Below are 23,715 nucleotides of genomic sequence, written 5' to 3'. Positions count from 1 at the left end.
ACACACACACCCCACACACACACCCCCCACACACCCCACACACACACACACCCCTCACACACACACCCCTCACACACACACCCCCCACACACACACACCCCCCCCCACACACACACCCCGCACACACACCCCCCCCACACACACACACACACCCCGCACACACACCCCCCCCACACACACACACACACCCCCCACACACCCCCCCCACACACACACACACCCCCCACACACACACCCCCCACACACACACCCCCCACACACACACCCCCCACACACACACCCCCCACACACACACACACCCCCCCACACACACACACACCCCCCCCACACACACACCCCCCCCACACACACACACACCCCCCCACACACACACACCCCCACACACACACCCCCCCACACACACCCCCCCCCACACACACACACACCCACACACACACACACCCACACACACACCCCCCCCACACACCCCCCCCCCACACACACACACACCCCACACCCCCCCCACACACACCCCCCCCACACCCCCCCCCACACACACACCCCCCACACACACACCCCCCACACACACACCCCCCCCACACACACCCCCCCCACACACACCCCCCCACCACACACACACACACCCCCACCCACACACACCCCCCCCCACACACACACCCCCCACACACACACCCCCACCACACACACACACACCCCCACCCACACACACACACCCCCACCCACACACACACCCCCCACACACACCCCCCACACACACACCCCACACACACCCCCACACACACACCCCCGCACACACACACCCCACACACACACACCCCGCACCCCCACCCCCCACAATCCACCCCCTTCCCCCCCACCCCCCCACAACTCACCCCCCCACAACTCACCCCCCCACAACTCTCCCCCCCACAACTCTCCCCCCCACAACTCTCCCCCCCACAACTCTCCCCCCCACAACTCTCCCCCCCACAACTCTCCCCCCCCCCCCCACAACTCTCCCCCCCCCACAACTCTCCCCCCCCCACAACTCTCCCCCCCCACAACTCTCCCCCCCCACAACTCTCCCCCCCCCACAACTCTTCCCCCCCCACAATCCACACCCTTCCCCCCCCACAATCCACACCCTTCCCCCCCCCCCCACACCGCCCCCCTACAACACCACACACACACACACACACACACACACACACACACACACACACACACACACACACACACCACCTCCTGCACCAAACCTGCTTTTGCAACCCACTTTGGAGCTGATGGAGTTTTTTAGTTTGTCTGCTCTCTCTGCGCTCAGTGAAAATGATCCTTCAGGTAAGCCTGTGATCAGTCTGAGGCCAGTTGTTTGTCATGTTAGGTTTGTGAATTGAAACATTCACCTTCTCAGCAATGACCATTTTATTTTCATTTTCATGCTTTGAAGTGAATACGGGTAACTGTTGATCATAAGGAGCAGATTATGCCATTCGGTCCATCGAGTCTGCTCCACCAATTAATCATGGCTACTGTGTTTCTCAACCCCATTCTCCGGGCTTTTTCCTGTAACCCTTGAACTCCTGCCCAATTAAGAATCTCTGGTAATAGAAACATCTTCTCTCTGTCCACTCCTACCAGATCTTCTGTTTTTGGTAAGTTTCTTGCCTGTCTCCTGCCTTTTATGTGTCTTAAAAATACTTTTGCAATCTTCTTGTATATTATGAGCTAGTTTGCACACGTTTCATCTGCTGCTGTCTTGTTGCTTTTTTTCGTTGCTCTCTGCTGGTTTTAATATGCTTCCCAATCCTCTGGCTCCCCACCAGTCTTCACTGTATTGTCTGCTTTTGCTTGATGTTTTCCTTGATTCCCCTTGTCAGCCTTGTTTGCTTCTTCATGAGTTTCTTCTTCCTTGAGATGAATTTCTCTCCAATTACCCACAGAAAGTCCTGCTCCACTGTCTACACTGCTCGGCTCCTCAACAAACTTCCAAACTCCAAAAACCCTCGTTCTTTGGGAGCTTGACCCCACCCGTTCAGGTTTTTTTCGCCTGCTTTTAATAAAAACCAAAGCGAGCTACATTGCTGGGCACAGAGCAGGCAGCTCATCTCCAGGTTTATCACACTTCAAAAAAAATTGGGGGTTCTTCTTAAGGGCATATCCCTAAGCTACCGAATCAAGTCTGCCTCTTCAAACCTCACTAAATCCAGAACTGCTTGTTCCCCTAGTGGGCTCTATCACTTCATCTCGTAGACATTCTACAAATTCCTTTTCTTAAGAGCTGCTACCATCCTGATTTTCCCAGTCAACCTGTAAATTTAAGACCCACATGATTATTGTGATAATGCCTTTGAGTTGCTTTTTCTTTTTCCTGATATATTTTCATCACCACGTTTGGACTACACCTGTATACACCACCCATCAGGGTTGTTTTTCCTCAGCAGTTCCTCACCTATACCCACACAGATTCTACACTATTGATTTAATTCCATTGCTTCCGAACATGGCAGTCCCACCCCATCTGCCTGTCCTTTTGCTGGGATGTGTGTCCTTCGATAGTTAGTTCCCAGGTCTGTTCCCCTTGCAGTTGCATCTCTGATACCAACAACATTGTACCCACCAATTTCAATTAGCACCATGATCTCATTTCCCTTGGTTTGTATGCTGCATGCTTTCAAGGACAACACCCTCAGTCCTGCATTGACTGCCCCCCTTCTCAGATGTGTCCCGTCATCTACTGTGCCTGAGGTTAGATTCCTGACCGTTCCATACTCTTGTCATATTACCTGTTCTGGGTACTTTTAATAACTTATCCTGAGCCCTGCCTCCATTTGAGTATTTTTTATAATTTTCCATGTAAATGAAGCCCTATGCGCAGCCCGAGTTCAGCAATTCACCAGGACTCTGGTCCCAGTCATTCAGGTTGAGCCCATCCATCAGAACAGCTCCCTCCTTCCCTAGTACTGGTGTGAATATCTAGTCAATTTGAGCCTGTTTCTCCCCTCTGAATCTGAGCTGTGCATATCCCTCTTGAATTTGTTGACCCCGTGCTGGTTGCCCATGGCTCAGATAGTAATCCAGAGATTATTGCCTTTTTGGTTCTGTTTTTTAATTCAGACTTAGCTGCTCATAGTCCCTTCGCAGTACTGCTTTGCTCTTTCTACCTGTATCATTGGTGCCACAACAACTGAATCTTTCCCCTCCCACTCCAAGTTCCTCTGCAGCCCAGATGAGAAGTTCCCACTCCACCTGAAGTCCTCCCCATGATTATTGTGGCATGTATATCTTACTTGGAAGTGCATCGTAAAATAGGTCTGAGTCAGCAGTTTCAGCAAGGAGAGGGTAAATCTGATCGAGTTCTTTGAGGAGGTAATGAGCAAGTCAGACAAAGGAAAGCCAGTGATGTCTGAAATACTTGAACCGAAGCACCAGACAGAATTCAGGATTCTCAATCCTGGCCACAGAGAACCGTGTCTATTCCCTTGACTAAACTGTCTTTGATCACAATTACACCTCTCTTCCCTCACTACCACCACTATCACCATCCGCCCCAATCCGAAAGGCTCCCTGGAGTAGTGCGCTGTGATCGATCGCCTGTCCTCTCTCCACAGCCCCCAATCTCATCCACCTCTGGAGCAAGAACCTCAAAGCTGCTGGGAGAAAGTGAGGACTGCAGATGTTGGAGATCAGAGTGGAGAGTGTGGTGCTGGAAAAGCACGGCAGGTCAGGCAGAATCCAAGGATCAGGAAAATCAACATTTCAGGCAAAAGCCCTTCATCAGGTATAGAGGCAGGAAGCCTCCAGAGTGGAGAGATAAATGAGTGGGGCTGGGGAGAATGTAGCAAGGAGTACAATAAATGTTGATTTTCCTGTTGCCTGACCTGCTGTGCTTTTCCAGCACCACTCTGATCTAAACTCTGGTTTCTAGCATCTGCAGTCCTCACTTTTGCCTACAGTGTTGAAGGAGGTTACTTGACCCAGTGTGTTTGCACTGGTTCTCTCCAAATGAGCATTGTGGCTTGGTACCGTTGTCTCAGCCTGAAATCCTGTACGTTATTTCCGTTGAAATCATCATTTCATGCCCTCTTGAATGCTTCATTTGAAATGGGCAGCTTCTCAGCAGTGCATTCCAGACCCAAACCACGACTGCACACCATCCTCCAACTGAGGTTGAACTGACGTCACGTCCAGGTTCAGAATAACCTCACTGCTCTCTGCCCCAGTTCACGAATCCAACAATGCTGTTGGATTAACCACACTTCACCAGCCCTGCCATGTTTAATTGCTAATGCACATAAATAATTAGGCCTTTCTGCTCCTACACGTCTTTTAGAAACTTAACTTTGTTGCAAGTGGTCTTTCTTTGGGCTTAATCAATACAAAGAACAATCAGTGATGAGGTTTCTGCTAGTATGTGAAAACTACAGTTTTCCTTACTTGCGGTTTAGTCACTGTAGTCATGTTGGAATATGTGCACGTCAGGGACTGGGTTACTGGCTTTGATTATGCTCAGTGAGTGACAAATATCAATCAGGTCACTGAGGAGAACTTCCCCTGTTCCAATGAGAGATTTTCCAGCCATTTAACAGGACAGATGGGGCAGCAGTTTAATATCTCATCCGAAAAATGACACCTCTGACAGTGCAGCACTCCTGACAACAGGCACGAGTCCTGTTGCTGTTGGCTATTTGTGCTTTGAGTTTGTTCACCTCTGTCACTTTAAAAGAAGACTCTCAGGAATTCTGAAGAACACGAGGTCTAGATCAAAGGTTGTGCTTCTAATTTTGGAATCAGAAGTGTGTTGCATTGAGATTGATGTTCTCTTGCTGCTGTCGTCTTTTCCTTCCTCTCTGTTTAGTGAACAGTATCTGAGCATGATGAGATCTGTATTCTGTGGTAGCACAAGAATGTTGCAAAACAGGGCATGGCTGCAACTCTTCCTCCACTCAGTTGCACAATAACTTGAAGAATCGTTTTCCTGTATCATCTTTCTCCAGAGTTTGTCAGTCAGAAGACTGTTGCCTCACATTGAAATGGGCTGTGACTTGGTTTGGAAATCACTGCAGTGAGATTTTCCTTGGATTGGAGAGCTGGGGCTGGCGTGGAATGTGGAGATACTGGGAATTTAAAGCACTGGAGGCAGAGTTTTGGTATTTGGTTTCAAAAGGGAATTGGATGTGTATCCCAAGCAAAAATTGGCAGGGTCTGGGAAATAACAGGAGAGTGTGACACACTAGATATGCAATGCAGGTTCTTTCAAAGTGTTTTGTGTCATGTGACTTCCTCTTCTGTGTCCTTACACAGGATGTGGGTGTCACTACTTACGCCTGCATTTATTGTTGATCCTTATTTGCACTTGGCAGCTTGGTGGTGAAAGGCCACCTTGAGCTGTGGCAGTCTATACTAGTGGGACACTGTTTTTGGGAAGGAGTTTCAATTTTGATGCACGGCAAGTGAGGAGCTACTGCACGTGTCGGTTAAGGGTCAACCATATTGCTTTGTATCTGGTGTCACATGTAGCTCGACCTTGTGAAGATGGCAGAGTTCCTTCCCTCAAAGACATCAGTGAACTATGTGGGTGTATGACAATTAACAGTAGTCGCCTCATCGGCATTTGGTTTGCAATTTGTTGCTGAGTTTTGGTTTTGATTTCAAGTTTCACCATCTGCCATGTAGGATATGAGCGCATGCTGCTCCAGCATTATCCTGTGGTTCTGGGTTACTAGTCATAACACAACCATCAGCCACTACATGACCCCCCACAAACACCACCTCCCCTCATTTGAAAGGACAGGCCTCACAGCTCCAGCGACCCAGCTTCGATTCCAGCTCGATTCACCTGAGCACGGTGATATTAGTGAGAAAATAGGAAACCTGACCCCATCTTCTCACAGTTCCTCACCGTTTGTTCCATATTGAGGTTTGACTGCTTGGCCATTGGACAATTATCTGTCTTCCATGAGGCTGACTCTGATGACAGGGCAAACTGACAGGTTTGGAAGAAGGTATAATCTCATCACATCTTTGATCACCTGCCAGAGCCCTTTATAGTCTGTTAAGGAAGTGTCATCGTGATCCAGTGAAATGTTACAACCATTCTTCTGCTGCTTACTCTCTTCTGTTGTCTCCTTTGCCGTTAACTGTGTCTGTTATTGCCTTGCACAACTCCCTGTGGAGTCAGTTGGACATTCTCATCCCTTTCTGATCATAAAAGGGAAGTGGGGGAATATCTGCTGAGTGCAGCACTCACTGAGGGACTGAGGCAAAGGAGTTTCTGGCAAGCCCGGTGTTGTTTGCTTTATTAAGTCTCTTTCCCTCCCACCACAGGGTGTAGGGGCAGAATGAAGCCATTCATCCCATCAAGTCTGCTCCATCATTCAGTGAGATCATGCCTGATCTGATAATCCTTTACTCCACTATCTTGCCTTTTCCTCATAACCCTTGTTCCTTTCCTGATGAACAATCTGTCTACTTAATGACTGAGCTTCACCGCCCCTCTCTGGTAAAGAAATTCATCTCTCTTTTAAATATGTGACTTATTCCGCTGGGATGATTCATTCTGGTCTGAAACTCTCCCACAAGTGGCAACAGCTTTGTTGCCTCTAGCCTGCCTGTTCTACGAAGAATTTTGTATATCTCAGTAAAGTCACCTCTCATTCTTCTGAATTCAAAAGAACACAGGTCCAATCTGCACACCTCTCATCATGTCTCCACTCTCAAGATCTGTCTCGTGAACTTTCTCTGAAATGCCTCATAACCCTGTCAACCACCAGTAATCAGAAACCTGTCAATCTCTACTTTGAACATCGTGTGTTGGGTGAGTTGAAGAGTGACAATCGCAGAGATAGCTAGCACAAACAAGTTGAGCCGAATGGTCTCTGCTGTGCTGTAGCTGTTTTCCTTTGGAATATCTTTTGTCTTGAGAAAAACATTTATAACCCTCATATAAGGTAATCTCTTTGGAGATGCCGGTGATGGACTGGGGTATACAAAGTTAAAAATCACAACACCAGGTTATAGTCCAACACGTTTAATTGGAAGCACTAGTTTTCAGAGCGACGCTTCTTCATCAGGTGATGGTGGAGGGCTCAATCCTAATACACTGCAAATTTTACATTGAAATTACAGTGATGTCACTGAAATTATACATTGAAAATTTGATTGTCTGTTAAGCCTTTCATCTGTTAGAATACAGTGATAGTTTCACTTCTTTCATGTGTAAATCACAAAACCCTTTTTATAAAACAGTTGCGGTTCTTGGGTTAGCTGTTAACAATGGTGATAGCTAGACAATATGTTGAAGGTGTTAACCCCCTGTGTTCTCTGTCTATGCTATGATGTTTAGATTGATTCTAATCTAAAAGGTGAGACAATGGAGTTTTACATAAATTCATGCAGTTTCTCAGCTCCGAGTTCTACATGAATGGATGCAGTTTTCCTTTCCTGGTATTTCCTTCTCCATGAGGTCAGTGAGCAGGTGAATCATGTGGATTGGCAATGGTGTTTCTCATCTTCAGACTGGAGAGCTTGCATTGGTCTCAGCAAAGGGAGGGTTGGGACTGAGTTTTCTTCCGTTTGTAATCTGGCATTTGGAGTTTTAGAAAACTCCTTGCCCTTATCCCTGAGACTCTGGTCACCAGCAGCTGTTCATATCACATTGGCATACATTTTGCATGTTGACTTCAGTCCAGCTGGTTGTAATGTAACTATGAAGCATTTTTCAGGCTGGCAGTCAGTCCATGTAGCCAATGAACTGCCCTTCAGTAAAGTCCAGAATCTGTTCTTTCGTGATTGAGAGTTGGTACTTGGATGAATACTCAGTTACTGCCTGATTTCTGCTATGGGGTCATATTCCAGGAAGCAGTGAATAATGAAGGAGAAACAGAGCAGAAAGTTAGGGGGAAGGTGATGGTTAATTTTTCTTATTCGTCTTCCCTGGATTGTCATAATCCAAGATGAATTTCGAATGGTCTGCAGCCAGGTTCACCATGTGTCACTCTTGGAATTGGAGGAGCGCAGACCCATCCTTTTGATTCAGCTTTTGGACTTGTTCAGAAATGCCCTATTTCTCTGCTCAAAAAATGACAACAAAGGTAGAACCTGAAGAATAATTGAAACAGTGATCTTGTGTCCTGAGCTGACTGCAATAAATGATGTCACCCAAAATTGCCAAATGGTGATGCAGAAAATCTGAATCAATCATTGTCTCCCTATTTTGAACACATTCATCAAGAATGCAGTTGTTAAGGTACTGATCAAGATGTACTTCTCTGAATAAAGTCATCAGCTGTGACAACTCACTCCATTCATATGCTCTGTCAAATAGTTGATCAGCTTAGCCTTTGTGTTGGGCAGGTTCAGTCTTGTTACTATTTGGGACATGGTGATTAGTTTGATTCCTCAGCCTCAAACAGCTAAATCCACACAACAGCTTTGTGAACAGCAATTATCCAGCGTAGCAGTGATGGTGTCTCTAGGTTTGGACCAGGAGGCCCAGGTTCAAGTCCCACTTGTTCTATAGGTGCGTGATAACGAACCAATAGGTTGATTGTAGAATATGTGCGTCCAGAATGTCTGCCACATGTCAGTCATTAATGGCTGTGTTCACACTGATGCTTGACGTTCAGACTTGACCTTGCAACAGTGGGTCAAAAATGCCAGCATCATTCTGATAACATCAGAACTTTATTTGAGACAAGGCTGTAATTTCCTGGTGAATGTACGAATCCACACAAATCTGAAAAGATATCTCCTCCAAATGAAATAGATGTTGGGTTCACTGGACGTGTGACACAGGCATTAGGTTAATAAAACACAGAAATGCCATATTCTGATGCAATATCTTTGTAGGAGAATAAATTGCAAGGCTCAATAATAAGAGAAGATAGCCAACACTTATTTCTCCCAAAGAGTCACAAACTTCATCCTCTACTTTGTGCACATATAAAATTTGAAAGGAAAACAGGACTGTCCATCAAACATGAAAGAAACATAACCTTGGTTCCTGAAAGTGAAACACATTAGGTTAGGAATGAATCTGAATTGGAGATGACAGAATCCAATCATTTATGTTAAGACATTTAGAATAAATTTCTAATGTTGCATAATTGGAATGTGGCATGAAAGATAGTAACTGGGTCAAGACCAAGTCATCCATAATCTTTATCACATACTTAGCGAAATTTCTTTCTTGTGATAATTAGAATAACCCTTCCATTTCCAAGCAACAATTTATCATTGAAATGCTAGCGTTGAGCTGCAGTCAGGTTTGTCAGTATGTTTGTTTAAAATACTTTATTCACGAAGATTATTAGACTTGGAATGTAGCATTCCATTCTCAGCCTATGGTTGGACCCGGCTGAATTACTATTATACTGGATTGTGAGTTGTCATCACAAGGATCCCACAACACAAGTTTTTAGGTGTGTCTGATCTTTGGCAGCAATTTCACATTGCGAAAGGATTTGAAAATGTTGTGCTACCTCATCTCGTCTTTAGAAAAATGCAGCTTGTTGTTTTGGTTTACGAGAAATGTCACTGAAGTTAATTTCTCATAACCATCCCAAATATTTTAGCCCTTATTCCTTCACAGTCAGTCAGGGCAAGACTCAAAGGCTGCCATTGGGTGACTGCTTCGAGGCACCTGTTGTGCTCCTTGAATCCTCCAACCTCTGAGAGTTGGCCTGGAGTTTATATTCAGCTGCATGTGGGCAAACCAGGTAACCATTCCATCCCCCATCAGTCACCAGTGAAAGGGTGCCAACAAACACCCACCAGCCACTGGCACAGAATTACCCCAACGCCTTATTCCGAGCCCCATAAGGGCAAAAATCCTGACCCTTATCTCAAGGCATGTTTTAAAACAAAAAGTAAATGCTAGTCCCTTTTCTTTATTAGAGATGTATTTAAAATCAGTTAGCTGGGATGGATTGTGAATGTCTAAGAACTGAGTACCAGTGAAGAAGCTAAATTTGTTTCATAAAGTTTATTTTGACAAAGAAACATATCAGGCAAAAGATCTTATTGTCATGTAAACATTCCTTCCATTTCCAAGTAACAATTCATTGTTGAAAAGCTAGGGTTGTGCCACAGTCAGGTTTGTCAATATATTTGGTTAAAATCCTGTATTCAGTAAGATTGTCAGACTTGGAATGAAGCATTCCATTATCAGTCAATGGTTTTACTGAGCTGAATTCCTGTTGTACTGCATTGAGAGTTGTCATGACACGGATCCCCACAACAGAGGTTTTTAGATGTGTATGATCTTGGTCAGCAATTTCACGCTGTTGCAAAAGGAGTAGACAAGATGAGGAGTAGATGCTTCCTCATCTTGTCTATATAGGAGTTCGACAAATATTATTGCTTAACCCTTTCTTTGCCTTTTTGGTACCAATGTACCCAGCACTGTTTTCACCTGGGGATATCTTCTCTCAGCCTTTGATTCCCTGTGAAATTTCAGAGTTGTCTTCAGATAAAGTGCAGTCTTGGATAGAGGCTGAGCAGCTGAAGGTCATTCACCTGAACCGTAAAGTGAGTTTGATTCTTTGCAGATGGATGCGTGACTTGAAGGACGTCCAGCAAACTATTCTGATTTCAAATTCCCTGTATCTGCACTACTTTCCTTTGCCAATGAGCAATTGACATCACCCTGTTATTTAGTCCAATCATGTTGCAAGGCACATGCCACAGGGATTGGCAGAAGAAATAGTACCTTGATACAAACAATCCTTGACTTGGCCCGTCCATTTTTAACAATCCTTTTGAGGGGATGTGCGGATCACTGGCTAGACTAGCATTTATTGCCAAGTTCTAATTGGTCTGTTTTACACAAATTAAAAACAATCTGTTTTCTGTGCAATTTTGTGAAGCTCTGCATGTTATGAGACAATGCATAATTACCAAAAAACACAATGTCATGCCAAATGCATTGTGTTAAAGATGGGACACATCGTTGTCTACACAGAAGTTTGAGCAATAATTGGCACATGATTCTTGCATAACCCATTCTCTGCTAATTATATGTCCTCTTTCATCAGACATCTTCCAAATGCTGTTGGTCTCACAATCATCCCTTTGCAACTCCATTGTGTTCTGTCTACAGGTGGACACGAATGTGTGAATTACAACAGATGAGGGACAAATGTGACCAAAACCTTCACCTGGACAGTCCTGGCACAGGAGAAAAGGAGATAACTGCTAACTTGACAGTGAAGCCTTTTGAGATTCTCACAATCGGAGATGCTAAATTCCTTGTTGGGAGAAATAGTTCTGTTTTGCCAGATGTGATCATGTTTTGTCTTGGAATATTATCTAGAAATGGATAATATTTCTGGTAACCTTGAGTTCATGCTTGTTTGTTCAAGATTAGTTTGAATGAGTGCCCAGTTTTCCACTAACTCTTGGCTCACATAGCAAACATTCAATGAGCTTTATTGTTAACAAGGACAGAGATCATTGGGCAGAGGGCACAAATATACCACGGATGACTTTAGTCAGTCAAAGTTCGGTCCAGGCCATTGATGTTTGTTTTCATTTGGAAAGACTCAGTCAATGCTCTGTAATGTCATCGGCTTTAGAATCTTGCAAGAGAGGTTTGCTTATCTTCTGATGTTTGCATTGGTTTTCATGTTTCCCTGTCCCCTCCTGTCATCTATGCCCCACCACAATGAAGTCGTCTTTCTCCATGACCACTGTATGGAATAACAGAGCCAGAACACAATCAAAACATTCAGGTGAAAGATAAGGTCAAACCTCTGATCAGTACTGTGCTGGTGCTGATCATGCACAGACACTCACTATTCACCTTCCTGATTAAAAGACTCTGTGTTCACAAAAATATCCTTGCACACTTTGCAGAACATACCTTTTGTTAGTATGATTATGCTAAGTCCTACAGCCTAAAATGTTGGTCAATCACACTAATTATGGGCTGTCTTTGAGTCCAGTTTTCACACTGTATCACTGGCCTCCATGATGCAACATAAAATTGCCATGCTGCAAAAAGATGCTTGCAGTTGGCAGTATTTTACTTTCCACTGAGAGCACAGCCAAAAGCTGTGATTAAGGCTTGGAATTGAAGCAGCTAAATTATGAGAGAGAGAGAGAGAGAGAGAGAGAGATTGTGCGCTTGTCTGTGTTAAACTTCAGAAGTAACTTAGCTGGAGGAAGTCAGAGCTGAACTGTACTCGGGCCTGAGCTGCTCAGTGGCAAGTGTCATTTGCACCACATTGCCAGATAACTATGAACAGGAGAGAGCCTTACTATTCTTTTATTCCTTTCAAATCCCTCGCCATTAGCATCCAGGGGTCACTATTTACAGGAAACTTAACTGAATTGACCAAATAGATTCTGTGGCTCTAAGATCGGGTCGAAAACAGGACAGTCTTGAGGTATTTAGCTATCCTTTTGACTCTACAAAGCTTGTCCACCATTTACAAGGTACAAGTCAGGAAGAGTGCCCAAAGGAGTGCAGCTCTGGAAGTACTCCAGAAGATTGGCAGGATACCTTCCTCCCTACAAACCTTCACAGAAACAGAACGCCCCTGGTGCTCACCTTCTACCCGACAAACCTTCACATAAACCAAATCATCCGCCGACATTTCCGCCACCTCCAAAAAGACCCCACCACCAGGGATATAATTCCCTCCCCACCCCTTTCCGCCTTCCGCAAAGACCATTCCCTCCGTGACTACCTGGTCAGGTCCACGCCCCCCGCCACCGCAGGAACTGTAAAACCTGCACCCACACCTCCTCCCTCACCTCCATCCAAGGTCCTAAAGGAGCCTTCCACATCCATCAAAGTTTTACCTGCACATCCCCCAATATCATTTATTGTATCCGTTGCTCCCGATGCGGTCTCCTCTACATTGGGGAGACTGGATGCCTCCCAGCAGAGTGCTTTAGGGAACATCTCTGGGACACCCGCACCAATCAACCACACTGCCCCGTGGCCCAACATTCCAACTCCCCCTCCCACTCTGCCAAGGACATGGAGGTCCTGGGCCTCCTTCACCGCTGCTCCCTCACCACCAGACGCCTGGAGGAAGAACGCCTCATCTTCCACCTCAGAACACTTCGACCCCAGGGCATCAATGTGGACTTCAACAGTTTCCTCATTTCCCCTTCCCCCACCTCACCCGAGTTCCAAACTTCCAGCTCAGCACTGTCCCCATGACTTGTCCGGACATGTCCGACCTGCCTATCTTCTTTTCCACCTATCCACTCCACCCTCTCCTCCCTGACCTATCACCTTCATCCCCTCCCCCACTCACCCATTGTACTCTATGCTACTTTCTCCCCACCCCCACCCTCCTCTAGCTTATCTCTCCACGCTTCAGGCTCACTGCCTTTATTCCTGATGAAAGGCTTTTGCCCGAAATGTCGATTTTGCTGCTCGTTGGATGCTGCCTGAACTGCTGTGCTCTTCCAGCACAACTCATCCAGAATCTGGTTTCCATCATCTGCAGTCATTGTTTTTACCAGGATAAAGCAGCCTGTTTGGTGCTCCATTCCCCACTGTAAAGTTTCAGTCCCATCACCACTGATACTTAGCAGTGGTGAATGCCATGCACAAGGTAGACTGCAGACATTCACCAAGGTCTGAGATGGCACCTTGCAAATCCATGACCCTTACCATCTGGAAGGACACTGGCAGCAGGTGCATGGGAGTGCGCCATCGCTTGCAAATTTCCTTTCTGACCCGCAACTGTATCACTGTTCCTTCAGCATCATGGGGTCAAAATTCTGGGGTCTAGTCCCTAATTGTATCAAGGATGCCTACATAATATGACCTGCAGCGTTCAATAAGTCATGTTACCATTTTTTAAATCTCGGACAAGAAATAAATGCTGGTCTTGCCAGCGATTTCCACATCCCATGAATGAGTTTTGTAGTTTCTGCTGCTAAAAACATTGGTTAAGGCTGAGAGGCCTGCTGTATCTGCCACACCTGTCTTGTTGAAACCTTTGTAATTCAGACTTCATGTCAGTGGCTTAGTTGCAATCCGGATGCCTAAGTCAGTTTTGTAAGTCTGAGTTGTTCAATCATTGTCATAGAGTCATACAGCATGGATACAGACCCTTCATTCCAAATCATCCATGCTGACCAGATAATCTGACCCATATCCCTCTCAACCTTTCCTGTTCATCTACCCATCCAGACAGCTTTTAAATGTAATAGTCCTCTTCTTATGACATCTGATTCCAGACACGCGCCACCCTCCGTGTGAAAAGGTTTGCCCTTGCATCCTTTTTAACTCTTTCCCCTCTCACCTTAAACCTACACCCTCTGGTTGTAGACTCCACAATCCTCGGAAAAAGATCTTGGCTGCTCCCCCTCTCCATGCCCCTGATGGATTTTATAAACCTCAATAATTGCTGCTCTGCATCCGACGCTCCAGGGAAAAAAGCCCCAGCCTCGACTTGTACAGTTGGCCAGGCTTGCCTCACTGATTGCTGACAAAAGGTTGGTTTCATCTCATTTCCCTCATCTGTTTGTGTGCTCTTGCTGAAACTGGCAGGAGAAGTCCATTTGGTTGCATGCCGATTCTACCATTCAATAAAATGACGGCTGATCTGATTTGTTGTCTCAACTTCGCAGTTTCACCTACCTATTAGGCAACCCCCCCCCCCCCAAAAAAAAAGTCAGGCGAGAATCTCCTCTCTGTGTCTGTGTGGGTTTTCTCTCGGCGCTCCGGTTTCCTCCCACATTCCAAATATGTGCAGGTCAGGTGGATTGACCATGCTAATTGCCCATAGTGTTAGGTGCATGAGTCAGAGGGAAACGGGTCTGGGTGGGTTACTCTTCAGAGGGTCGGTGTGGACTTGTTGGGCCTGTTTCTGCACTGTAGGGAATCTAATCTAAAAAAATCTACCTCCATTTTAAAAATATTTAGGAACCCCACCTTCACTGAATTCTGGGCAAGTGTTCCAAAGACTTGCAACAGTCTGTGAAAAATTCAATATCCTCCTCCCCCTGATTTTTATATTGATTCCCCCAGTTCTTATCTTTCCCGTGACATGTGTCAGGCTCTCACCATCTTCCCTGTTCAAGCCCTCTCAGGGTCTTGTATGTCCCATTAGGATTTTGATTTGATTTAGATTTATTGTCACCTGTAAGTTAAAAAAAAATACAGTGAGAAGTGTATTTTCACATGTTGTCCGCAAGAATATCTTTTGTTCAGGTGTAGGGGAGGGTGAATTGAGAATGAATCGAGAAACGAAACCAAGCCAGAGTAGACAGAATTGAGCCCAAAACGAGAAAGACCTTGAAGTGCTAATGAGAAGTAGCATTTGAAGTAACGGGCCTTGGATTGTTGCAAAGATTTTTTTTCATATGCATGGTTTCAAGTGACCTGATAAATATTCAGTCTTGTCAGAAATTTATAGTTGGAAATCACTTCACTCTCCAATCCCAGTGATGATGACAGTTCAGGCCAGAATCCTGCCTGCATTATTCTGCTTTCTTGCAAACAAAAGAAAACTTGAGTGGTTGTGTCATCCCTTGGTGCAGCACAACCTGACGAGTCTGAAATGCCTGCACAATTGGGACAAATAGTATTTGTTCTGACAGCTGCGTTGCTGTTCTGTTGCAGGTACCCGCATTATTTATGACCGTAAATTCCTTATGGAATGCCGCAACTCTCCAGTTGCCAAGACTCCTCCGCGTGATCTTCCAAACATTCCGGGTGTCACAAGTCCAAATGCAACAGAGAAGGTGAAACCAGCAACAAACCATGTGAACAGTCATGAGGAGAAGGCAGCTGGTGGTAAGTTACAGGAGCCAGCGTGTTGGGGACAATTTCAGTGGAGGTCACATTGCAGAGTCCACATGTGTTAGTGTAATCCACTTAACAGCAGTGCTGTTATTATAGGTTCAGGCCATCCAAACTTAAGGTGTCACTTTGTGCTGTCTTGTTGGTGGTTGACTGTCTCTTTATTCATGGACAAGTCTGACCAAGGTCTAGACATTTTTGTTGCGGGCAGGTTCTTGATTCACCAGCTCTTTGGGCATGTGAAGGTGTGATGTCCCATAAAGTAATGGCATCCAGAATGTCGAGGTTGCTTCCTTCACTTGCCTACTGTTACATTGCTCTCCCAGGTCATTAAGACGTTGTAATATACTAGGTGTCACCATTATAAAATGTTTGGTAGCTAGCTCCTCATTGCCCTGAAAGTCAGTGGAAGGAAAGTTTCACCGTGTCTTTGTGGTGATGGTTTTGTCCTTGTTTGGAATCCTGGTCATGTCAAATTCAGGCGAACAGAACCTGGTGGCCAAGACTGTACTTTTCCCCTCAGTACACAGAGGATTCCAGCAGCTGAGTGCCAGCAGCTTCCAAAACAGAAGTCGTTGATTTGGCATGCCAGTCAATGTGGGCGAAACCTCAGTGGGACCTTGGAGCTATTGCACAATTTAAGAGGAACTTAGCTGGAAAGGGGAGAAGCCTTGCATCTCTTCAGTACCAGTCTGCAGTCCATTGTAGCTGATTTGACAGGAGTGTTGTCTGAATGTTTCATGATCTGGCTTCAGTAAGGACATTCAGCTTGAGGTGAATGCTGTGAATTGCTGGTGCAATTTCTTCAGTCCTCAGGTGTCACTGCCACACAGTCCAGCTTTCTCTGCAATGCAGAAGTGTTGGGGCACCACATGGACCCCTCATGTTAATGGGCTAACAAAGGAGGAAAGTCAGTGTGGCTTATCATCGCAATGCCCGTATGGTCAAGCGACTGTGTGTGAGGTGTACACAGTCTGACAATGTTTCCTCATTTATAAACAAATGCTCTGCCTGTTTTGTTCAAAGTTAAAAATCACACAACTCCAGGATACTGATTGAGGATGATCAGCCATGATCATGAATGGTGGTGCTGGATTGAAGGGCAGAATGGCTGACTCCTGCGTCTGTTATCTATAGTCCAACAAGTTTATTTGGAAGTACAGACTTTCACAGCTACCTGATGAAGGAGCAGTGTTCCAAAAGTTTGTATTTCCGAACATAACCTGGCGTTGTGGGATTTATAATTTTGTCCACCCCAGCCCAACACTGGCTCCTCCACACCAAGTTTTGTCTGGGCAAGTTTAAAGTGAGGAACGAGTCGTTGGAAGTGAATCTTGCCTGAATCGTTGGGGTGGGAGGTGGGGGCAAATGCAGGGCCATTGCAACAACTCTCATCAATTTGTTGCTTGAACCTTTAGAGTCATTAGAAGTTCTGAACACTTTTTGAATTCTGCCTTGTCAGGAGATGATGCCCAATTTGAGATGGACATTTAAGGCGCACCACATGCTTTTCTTCAGAAAGTTTGACCCTGGATCCTCTTCAATTGGGCTTATTGGTCAGCCCAGGTATTTCTGCAAGTCACCAGCTCGACTTCAAAATAAAAGAAAAATGCAAGGTGCTCCTGCCACTGATGGACCTGGCTACAGACAACAACATGTTCTGCAAATACTGTGAAAAGTATTGTGTACCATGTGAGATACATGGTAGAATATCCACTGATCTCACTGGCAACAGCCATTGTAAAGCTGGGGCATCTCTCAGCTTCTTCATCTCTTTAACCTGCCTTGAAAAATTGTACGCCTTTAATCAGTCAAGGTGAAAGGTAATCCTTTTGAAGGTGTAATTTTTGGAGGGAAGATAGAGCAAGAGAGAGAGAACCAACAAAATAAAGTGAAATTTACTCATTTTACGTTGTTGTGTCTTGCCTCAAACAAGTTACAACTTTGTTAGAATGCTTCTCATTCACAGATTGTTTATCAAGTCTACCGATGTAGTCAATTGCAACATACGTCTACAAAGTGTTTCACAGCAATGTTTGAATGCACAGCATGCTCGTGTATTTGGTCCCATGATCAATTCCTGTTCCATTGAATTGACTGTGACAGCCATAATGCATGTGACGTGCAAAACCCAAGGGACTTTTCCATGCTGTAAAAACACACAGACCTATTGTACAGCCACAAAAAGATGCTTATGAAACTTTGAATGTAAATTTGCATACAGCATTCAGTATGTAAAGAATATGGTCCTCTACAGTCCAGTATAAATACTTAATCAGGTGAGGCATGTTTGTCTTCATCTGTCAGAGGAAGTCCCAATGTAAGGACCTTATCTCTCAGCAGTTAACCACATCATGGTATTCTGATCTGCATGTGTTATTTTTCTCATTTTCTTTCATTTGTTTTTCCTTCCGAACCTTGTACATGCAGCTCACCAAAACAGGGTGTTACTGGTCTTTTGTTAAATCTGATAGAAGAAAAAAAATTCTTCATGAATTGTAAGAACTCACTTTTTTAGGACATCCAATTTTGATTCACCGACCTCACCAAGGAAAGGTCCTTCAAGCTATCCCATACATTGTCCTATCTGCAAGATTAACTGAGAGCTTGCTCCTGACAAACATTCAAATTCTCACGCTGCTGAGACTCTGTTTGGAGTGTGCAGTTCACTTGTTGAACGCACTTGATGACTTTGCTGACACTTAAAAGTTTTGATGTTTTTGATAAGACCAGATGAAAACTGCCAGCTGATTAGAATAATCCTACGAGGGCGTTGCAAGCTAAGAATAAAAATCAACTTTCCAATTGTGAGGTTTGGCAAGAGTCCACAAATTGTGGGTAAAGTTTGGAACTGTTTTCTGCAAACACCAATTGATACTTCCTCACTCGTTCATTTCATGTCTGAGATGAACACAGTGTTGTTTGTAAAACACATTAGTGGCCATATTGACTGAGAGAACAGTGGGGGAATTGGAAAAGAAATTTGACAATTTAGTTGTGCGGTTTAAAATGAAGACACATTAGGAAGATGGAAGGGTCCTGAAAGCAACTGTGTGGTATAGAGCTTAGACATGAATAGAGTCTTCAGTTGATATCATTTTGGGGTGGCATGGTGGCTCAGTGGTTAGCACTGCTGCCTCACAGCATCAGGGACCCAGGTTCGATTCCAACCTTGGGCGACTGTCTGTGTGGAGTTTACACATTCTCCCCATGTCTGCGTGGGTTTCCTCCAGGTGTTCTGGCTTCCTCCCACAGTCCAAAGATGTGCAGGTGAAGTGAATTGGTCATGCCAAATTTCCCATTGTGTTGGGTGCATTCGTCAGAGGAAAATGGGTCTGGGTGAGTTATATTTTCAAAGGACTTATTGGCTGAAGGGCCAGTTTCTGCACTGTAGGGAATATAATATGAATAAATCTGATGACAGGAGAAGCAATTGTTGGACTTGCTCCAAGATGTGCTGTCTGACATGGTAACTAAGGTTGTTTGGTGTCAGGAATTGGAGACAACAATGTCAGCCCATAACTCGAGAGTCTCATTTTGAAACTCCACGAACAGTCCAATGCAGCTCATTTCATCCACGTACCACGTGCTGCGTGGAAAAAGTTGCCCCTTATGTCTCTCTTATATCTTTCTCCACTCACCCTAAACCTATTCCCTCTCCTTCTGGACTCCCTCGCCTCAGGGAAAAGACTTTGTCTATTTGTCATGCTCTACATCTGTATGAATCTGTATGACTGCAATAATGTGGGCATTGTCTCCAGCAGAATTCCTTTATCAGAGGCTGCAAGGTGAGGCTATCCTTCATGACGTAAAACATTTCGTGTGAATATCATGACGTTCATGTTTCTTATAGGTATTATCATGTACATTCGGAAGGGATGCCTGAACAGGACAACAGTGATGGACACATGAATTTAAGGGGTAGTGGGGTGAGAATTAGTTTATAAATATGGGGAGCTAGTAATCATTGGGGATGGGTTTTATGGAGTGTGGCGAACTGAAATAAAGCTTCCAATGACTATATGGCCTTGGATTTTTTTCAAGAACGATTACTTTTGAGTGTAGAACAGACAAGTGTCACAGAAAAACACCACAGGACTCTGGATGTTGGAAATCGGAAACAAAAGCAGAACTCGCTGGAGAAACTTAACAGGTTTTGTATAAGCTGTGGAGAGGAAGCAGAGTTCAGGGTTCAAGTCCAGTAACCCTTCATCAGAACTGTCTCTGTTTCAGACAATTAGTACAGTTAGAGCACAGGAGCAGAAGCAGGCCATTGAGCCCCTCAAACCTATCTCTCCCATTCAATGAGATCATAGCTGATCTGTGGCCTAACTGCTTATATTCATGCACACTATCATAGAATCTCTACAGTGTGGAAACAGGCCATTCGCTCCAACAAGTCCACACACACCCTTCGTATAGTAACCCACCCACACCCATTCATCTACCCTATTATCCTATTTTTACGGCTGACTAATGCATCTAAACTACACGTCCCTGAGCGCTATGGGCAATTTAGCAAGGCCAGTTCACCAAATTTGCACATCTTTGGATTGTGCAAGGAAACCAACAGGCACAAGTAGAATGTGCAAACTTCACACATTGTCTCCTGAGGTTGGAACTGAACCTGGGTTGCTGGCGCTATGAGGTGGTAGTGCTAACGACTGAGCCACCCCAAAGGGTATTTGTTTCTGTTATGCTATGGTGAGCACTTTTCCCCTCCTTTGCTTGCTTCTTTTCATTCTTCCTGCACCAGCCTCCCCTTCCCTCAGGAGGAGTCCTGCTTAGAACATGAACCAACACACCTCTGCACTCACACACAGGCAGGGTTCCTCCACCTCACACTACCCTACCTTTCTGCTGCCGACACTAGCCCCCACTTCAATTCTAACCCCCTGACTACTCCCACTCGCCCTGAGCCCACCTTTCTCTAACCAGCCTCTTCCTCCCTGGCTCTGCCTTGCGTTGAATCAGTCACTGAGTGGGGTGGATTGCTGGTAGGTGGGTGTGTATCCTTTCACCCACTCAGCCTTCCATAAGGCCTTTTATCCATATCTTTAATACGTTTGCTGAATAAAAGTGCCGATAGAATTGATTTTCCAAGTAAGTGATCCTGGTTTTCACTGCCGTTTGTGGAAGAGAGTTCCAAACTTCTACCAACCTTTGTGTGCAGAAGTGCTTCCGAACATCTCTCTCAAATGGTCTATCCCTCGTTCTCAGGTGAAACTTCCTTGTTCCAGAATTTCCAACCAGTGGAAATAGTTTATCTCCCCGTCTCCTCCTGTTAATGTCTTGAAAATATTGATCAGATCAACTTTAATCTTCTAAATTTGAGCGAAAACAGGCCTAATTTGTGTAACCTCTCCTCAAATGTAATCCCTGAGGTTCCCACAGAATGTATGGACTTGGACACTGTTTGAAAATAGTTATCTTCCAGTGTAGAACAGATTACAGTTCATTGGAGTGGCACAATGGTTAGCACCACTGCCTCAAAACGCACCAGTGTCCTGGATTTGATTCTAGCCTCCAGTGACTGTCTGTTATGGTTTCCTCCCACAGTCCAAAGATGTGCAGGTTAGAGGGGTTGCCTCTGCTGAATTGCTCATGGTGTCCAGGGATGTGCACGCGCAGTAGATAAGCCATGGAAATGCAAGGTTGAAAGCGGGGTGGATCTCGGGTGATGCTTTTTGGAGGGTCAGTATGGACTCAATAGGTCAAATGGCCTGCTCTGACACTGCAGGGATTCTGTGATTCTGTTACCTACACAGACACATACATGTCTCAATGATCATTAAAGTACTGCATTCCAACAGGGAACAGCATGCTTGTTGTCGCTTCAAGTGATGCTGCGGTAAGATGGAGACTGAGACCTGTATCCCTTCAGTTCACGTGAACATATGTCTGAAAGGTTTACTGACCATAAGACAAAGCACAGCCTGATTGGCACCACAAGTGATTGGCGCATCTTGAAGCATATGGTTGTATGGTGTATTTGAACTTTTTCACTAGGTTACAGGCTTCACTTTCTGTTAAGCTGTCGATGCAAAATCTTGGTTTTTAAAAAAAAAGCTTTTGATCTGCAGCCAAAATTCCCAAAGTAGTTGATAATTTGTCAGTGAATTAAACTCAGGAAGACCATACCTCATGTTTTCTGAGCAGTGGGACATGGTGTCCGGAGAGGGCCATGCAGATCCAACCTGCCTGAGATCAGTAATGGGATGCTAGTACTCCTGTTATCATACTCCAGTTTACAAAGTATTTCTTATATCACGTTCCTTTGAAAGCAAGGATGAATAATGCCATGGTAGAGCAGCTCATGTGCATACTTGAGGCAACAGGGGAATCAATCACCCACCCTGAGAACTGCAGGCAATGTTTGGTTTATTTTTTTGTTTTAATTCCCTTTTCTGGCATTTCCTTCCAAGTGTGTCAGAATGAGACACGCTGTCAGCTCACTGCAACGCTTCCTGTTATGTTTTTGGAAGATTAGACACTGCATTAATCAGATTGAAGCTGTTTGATGAGACTGTTGTCGCACAGTGTGACTGAACAATTCTGACACTGTGCTGCCTCTGGCACTGATTGCTATCGCTGGCTTGGGACTTCCCAGGAAGGCAGCCGTGCTGAATTAATTTGCTTCAAGTGTGTATTCAAGGAACTGAATACGAACAAGGCACAAGTTTTGAGGACGTGCAAATGTACAATCAAGGTACAAGCGAAGACCACACGGCCCTTCAAGCCCATTCTGCACTCAGTAATGTAGGAGCTGATGTGTTCTAAATTCAGCTCCATGTTTCTGCATGCCCATTACAATTTCATCCTCTTGGGAATCACAAATCTATCTCCCTCTGCCTTGAAGTTATGTTAAGATTCACAGAAGGGGATGCCAAAGGCAGTCAATTCTCAGAGACCAAATATGTTTCATCATCTAATTTATTTTTAACTCATGAGTGGGATGTGGATGTCTCTGGCTAGGCCCAGCCAAGAGCAAAGAGTGCTGTGGGTGTGGAGAGACATGTTGGCCAGACCAGGTGAAGTTGGCAGATTTCTTTCTGTCCAATGGTTTTTGTTTGACAATGTGTTTCATGGTCTCCATTTGACCCTGACATGCAATTTTTAAAAATTTAATTCAAATTTCACCATCTGCCCCGGTAGGATTTGAACCCAGGTCCACAGAACATGACACAAGTCTCCGGATTAATATATGACTGGTAATAGCACAAGGCCAGTGGCTCTCCAAAAATGTATGTCCCCTCGTTGGAGGTTCTTCCACAAGAGGAAACAAGTTTTCAACACCTCCACCCAACAAAGTCTGCTCAGGATCTGACATGTTTCAATGACGTCACCTCTGACTCTCCTCAGTTCGGAAGGATACAGACCAAGCCTGTCCTTGGATGGTTATCTGCTCACTCCAGGTTTTAGGTAGCAAACTCCTCAGATTTGCTGGCTTTGTATTTGTACTCACAGCACAGAGAGTTATCCTGGTCTTCTTTTCATGAACTAACTAAAAACATCACATGAGTGCGGCCTGAAGTACAGAAGCCAGCCAGCGGACTGGGGTACAAACTGTGGGTGCAAAGGAAACTGCTTGTTCTTCTTGAGCATGGCACACAGCATGAGGACTTTTGGATGTTCTTGAATGGCATTTATGTTCCCCAAAGTACAGAATATGTGCACAGAATGCTGTTGTCAATGACGTTGTCGGAATGAGTGAGCCGAGTGTGTTCAGCTTTCAATCCAGTGAGACCATTTCTGTTTGTTCAGCTCGATGTTCAGATTTCTTGAAAGCAAGGGCAGTAGATTGACCTTCTGTGTTCCTCAGCCAGCTCGCCCACAAAGACTCACTGACCATTTGTTACTGTGCATTGCTGCTGTTTACAGAACCCTGCTGTCTACAGGTTGGCTTTGATTCCTTAACAGTTTCACTGGGGCTGCCAGGTGCTTTGGGAACATGAGATTCAGAAACA

The 23,715-nt window shown here is 45.0% G+C and overlaps 1 protein-coding gene across 1 annotated transcript in view; it reads left to right on the top strand.

Annotated features, from left to right (window-relative positions):
- The window catches only part of LOC132836930 (eukaryotic translation initiation factor 4E-binding protein 1-like), a 20,346-nt gene extending 2,693 nt beyond the window's left edge, over positions 1 to 17,653 (top strand). Inside the window, exons 2-3 of the mRNA XM_060856505.1 lie at positions 15,569 to 15,742; positions 17,211 to 17,653. Coding sequence (XP_060712488.1) covers positions 15,569 to 15,742; positions 17,211 to 17,242 — 206 coding nt within the window. The 3' untranslated portion in view covers positions 17,243 to 17,653. The remainder of the gene's footprint in view (positions 1 to 15,568; positions 15,743 to 17,210) is intronic.
- The last annotated feature ends 6,062 nt before the right edge of the window (positions 17,654 to 23,715 follow it).

The sequence above is a fragment of the Hemiscyllium ocellatum genome, chromosome 48, assembly GCF_020745735.1.
Source record: "Hemiscyllium ocellatum isolate sHemOce1 chromosome 48, sHemOce1.pat.X.cur, whole genome shotgun sequence".
Taxonomy (NCBI): Eukaryota; Metazoa; Chordata; class Chondrichthyes; order Orectolobiformes; family Hemiscylliidae; genus Hemiscyllium; species Hemiscyllium ocellatum.
This window is presented reverse-complemented; position numbering and strand designations above follow the sequence as displayed.